This window comes from Alligator sinensis, unplaced genomic scaffold (assembly GCF_000455745.1).
Source record: "Alligator sinensis unplaced genomic scaffold, ASM45574v1 scaffold210_2, whole genome shotgun sequence".
NCBI classification, from domain to species: Eukaryota; Metazoa; Chordata; order Crocodylia; family Alligatoridae; genus Alligator; species Alligator sinensis.
Window position 1 is genome coordinate 2,752,201 of NW_005841946.1, and position 3,336 is coordinate 2,755,536.

The 3,336-nt window shown below is 50.4% G+C and overlaps 1 protein-coding gene across 1 annotated transcript in view; it reads right to left on the reverse strand.

Annotated features, from left to right (window-relative positions):
• Positions 1-3,336, reverse strand: part of DENND4A (DENN domain containing 4A) — an 86,328-nt gene that overhangs the window by 13,279 nt on the left and 69,713 nt on the right. The window contains exon 21 of the mRNA XM_014518245.2: positions 1,170-2,257. Coding sequence (XP_014373731.1) covers positions 1,170-2,257 — 1,088 coding nt within the window. The remainder of the gene's footprint in view (positions 1-1,169; positions 2,258-3,336) is intronic.

The window sequence follows — 3,336 nt, forward strand, 5'->3', positions numbered from 1 at the left end:
AAAACCCCCCCCCCCCCCGGCTGCAGCAGTGGCGACTGGGGCCTCTGGGCACTCGTGGCAGAACCCCCCCCCCACACACAATGCAGGGCAGTGGAGTTTGCCCCCCTGATCTGGCACCCACATGGCAGCTGCCCCATGGCATGGGTGCAGCACGGCTTGGTGGGGCTCTGCGCGCTGCCTGGGAGCTGGGGTGACACGTGGAGTGTCACGTGGTGGAGTGTCACGGGTGACACGTGGAGCCGCCCCAGCTCCCAGACAGCGTGCAGTGCCCTGCCGAGCCATGCTGCACCCACACTATGGGGCAGCTGCCGCGCAGGCACCAGGTAGGGGGGTGATCCCCACTGCCCCGCACTGCACAGGGGAGCTCTGCCACGAGCCCCCAGAGGCCCGATTGCCGTTGTCAGAACCGGTGAGCGCAGGGCTTTTCAAATGATTTTTTTTCCAAGTGCCAGGAGGCTGGGCCAGGTGGGGGATGGGAATGGGCAGGGCAGCCATGGGGGCATCTCCCACAGCTCCTCCGGTTGTGTCTGCCTCTGCCCCTGCGCTTGGAGTGGGGGATCTGCCCTACCGCTGCTTGCCAGCTGGCGCAGGGGACACGGGATGTGGGTGCAGCAGCACTAAAAGCGGGAGCTCTGCCCTGCTGCCACTTGCCCCCTTCTGCCTGGAGTGGGCCGTGCCAGCATCCTGCCCCCCTCCCCCGCCTCAGATGGGCAAACAGCATGGCAGAGCCTCTGCTCCCAGTGCTGCCGTGCCTCCCTGCTCCCCTCCCTGAGTAACGCACCTCCCCCACCCCGGCTGAGCAGTTTGCCCCAGCCCCAGCCCCAATCCCTCCCTCTCCCACGCCCCTTCCCTCCACCAACCCCAACACAGACGTACCAGCTGGAGACAGCTGTCAGCTGTCTGTTTAGTCTGTGGCCAAATCTCCGAAGTGGCCAAACCTTTTTGTAAGCTTTTCCAAATTGATTCAGATACTTTGAATCGATTTGGAGCTTTTAATTGATCTCCCGATTCAATCTGGATTCAGAGATTCGGTCCCCGAATCGGGCTGAATCTCCTCCGAATCAAATCAGCTACCGAAGCTTTGCCCAGCCCTACTCTATAGCTTTTGAGCCCTTTCTTCACAGATTTGTCCCTGTTTAAAAAATATCTAAAAGTATCTGAAAATGTACCTTGGAGGATGCAGCATACATAGCAAACTTGGAATACCACTTGCTAGCCTTCTCCGCAACCCCCTTCCCAGCAGAAAACATGCTGCTTTTTAGAACATCAAATGTGGGGGTTAAGAGCGTATCTAAGTTGAAGGAGGGTGACGATACTAGAGCTAAAGTGCCAGCCATATCCTGAGACTGTTCCCTTGCTGGACTGTTTGGAGAATAAGCTGGAGACGACCAGAGCCTGTCCCTTGCCCGTGCTTCATGTTTAGGATGATAACTCCTGGATTTGGCAAGACTTGGCCTGGGGGAGTTCTGGGGAAGGCTGGATCTTCTGCAAGGCTGGGCTGCCGTGGGACTCTTCTTACTAGTAGTTTTGTCCTCATAGGTCTTTTGCAAGTCAATGCTCGGTGTGCGGCTCGTCAAGGGGCTGCTCATGTTATTCATGTACATTACTATTTCTTCAGCTAAATCTCGCCTCGCAGATGGGGTTGAAACACTTCTGTCATCGTCTTCCTCATCTTCCTCTTTCTGCTGCTCTGTCTCAGCCACCAGCAGGGATAGGGGATCAAATCCAGTTTCAACGTCTGTTTTTTCAATTGGTTTAACTGGAAGGCTACTGTTCCGTTGAAGCCTCTTTAGTTTCTCAATAGAAGATTTTACTGTTTTAGGCTCAGGTTCAGCATCCAAGTCTTCTAGATCAAAGATAACGGGAGACTCCATTTTGTCTATGAAACTGCCGTCAAAAGGTGCGTCCTCATCACTGGATTCCTTCTCCAGACTCTCTCTCTCGGAGCCTAGTGACGACTTCCTGATGTCAAGGGTATTTGGCCTTATGCTTTTCTGGAACACATTGGATAGGATTTTTGCATCAGCTCCTAATTTTTCAACAATCTCTCCAGGGCTTGCTTCCTGATTAATCCTGTTGATCATGAGCCCCATGAGGGCATCTCCACTCAGATTGCGGTTCCTGCTTGCCCATGCCATCTGTTTTAGGTCAGATTCCACTGCACTTTTATGTCTCTTTCTTAAGGTTTTACTGTGGATAATTTCTGCTCCGTTGGCATCTTCAAAAGAGGACGTGAACAACAACCCTGCTGAGGTTTCTGAAAAACAAGTCAAGCAAGTTACTTTATTTTTACCCCGTAACAAGAACTTGATAAAATGACAAAAACCTTAAATGTACATATCTGTCAGCTTTCACACAGCTGACGGTGTGACCATGAGCTGTTCACTGTGCCTCATGCGAATGAGGGGTGGGCTGGTTCGTTTGCAGGGGAGCCAGGCCCAGCTGTTCGAATGTGCAGCTGTGGAGATGCAGACGGGAATGGTCTGCACACCATCATTAAGATGCTCGGACTGAAGGTCCTTTGCACCAAACAGGCTGGACCTTCTCCACGAGGCTCCTTCAATGCAGTGCAGCCATGTCTTCCTTGCACCAAACGTTCACCTCTAGACCAGGGAATGGAGCTTCAGAAGGTGGATGAGGACTTGTACTCTACACAATACACACAGCTTTCTCCACTACTTTCTCATCTACAGATATCTATACTTTAAAGCAGTTGGAAATTTGAATGAAAAGATGCACTCAAAGTGAACTTATAGAAAAACCAGGGCCACGTGTCAGAGGGGCTGTAAGTCATAGTATCCCAAAGCTTTCTGCAAGCAGCAATAAGTAATTTCTCAGACTTTCAGCCTCATTTGGAGAAACAGTCATGTACAGAGTGGTTTGATATCTGAGGTCAATAAAAACCACCTTTCCAGATGGCAAACCATATGGCGTTTTCTAATATGGTGAATTATAACACGGCCAAGGAGAGAAGGCTGGAAGTCAAAGTGATCTTTTTAGCTTTGCCACACCACAAGAATCCAGAGACCTGAAACCAAGACATATCACACTGTCAAGCATAGCTGATCCTGCTAGTATAATTAGATTTGACATCACTAAAACACTTGTAAAAGCAGTCTGAAGCTTCATTTCATTTTACTACCTGTGAACCTTCGATAGGCGGTCACAAGTGAGAGCCAGAACGAAACAACATTTATTGAATTTTGAGAGGAAAGACAAGCAGAAAAGCCAAACAGGAAAGAGAAAAATTCTGGAAATTAAACTGTAACATTAAAAAAAAAGATTTCTGCTTGAGCCTAGCAGTTATAGACGCGTGGCCCAACCTAACTCCTGCTG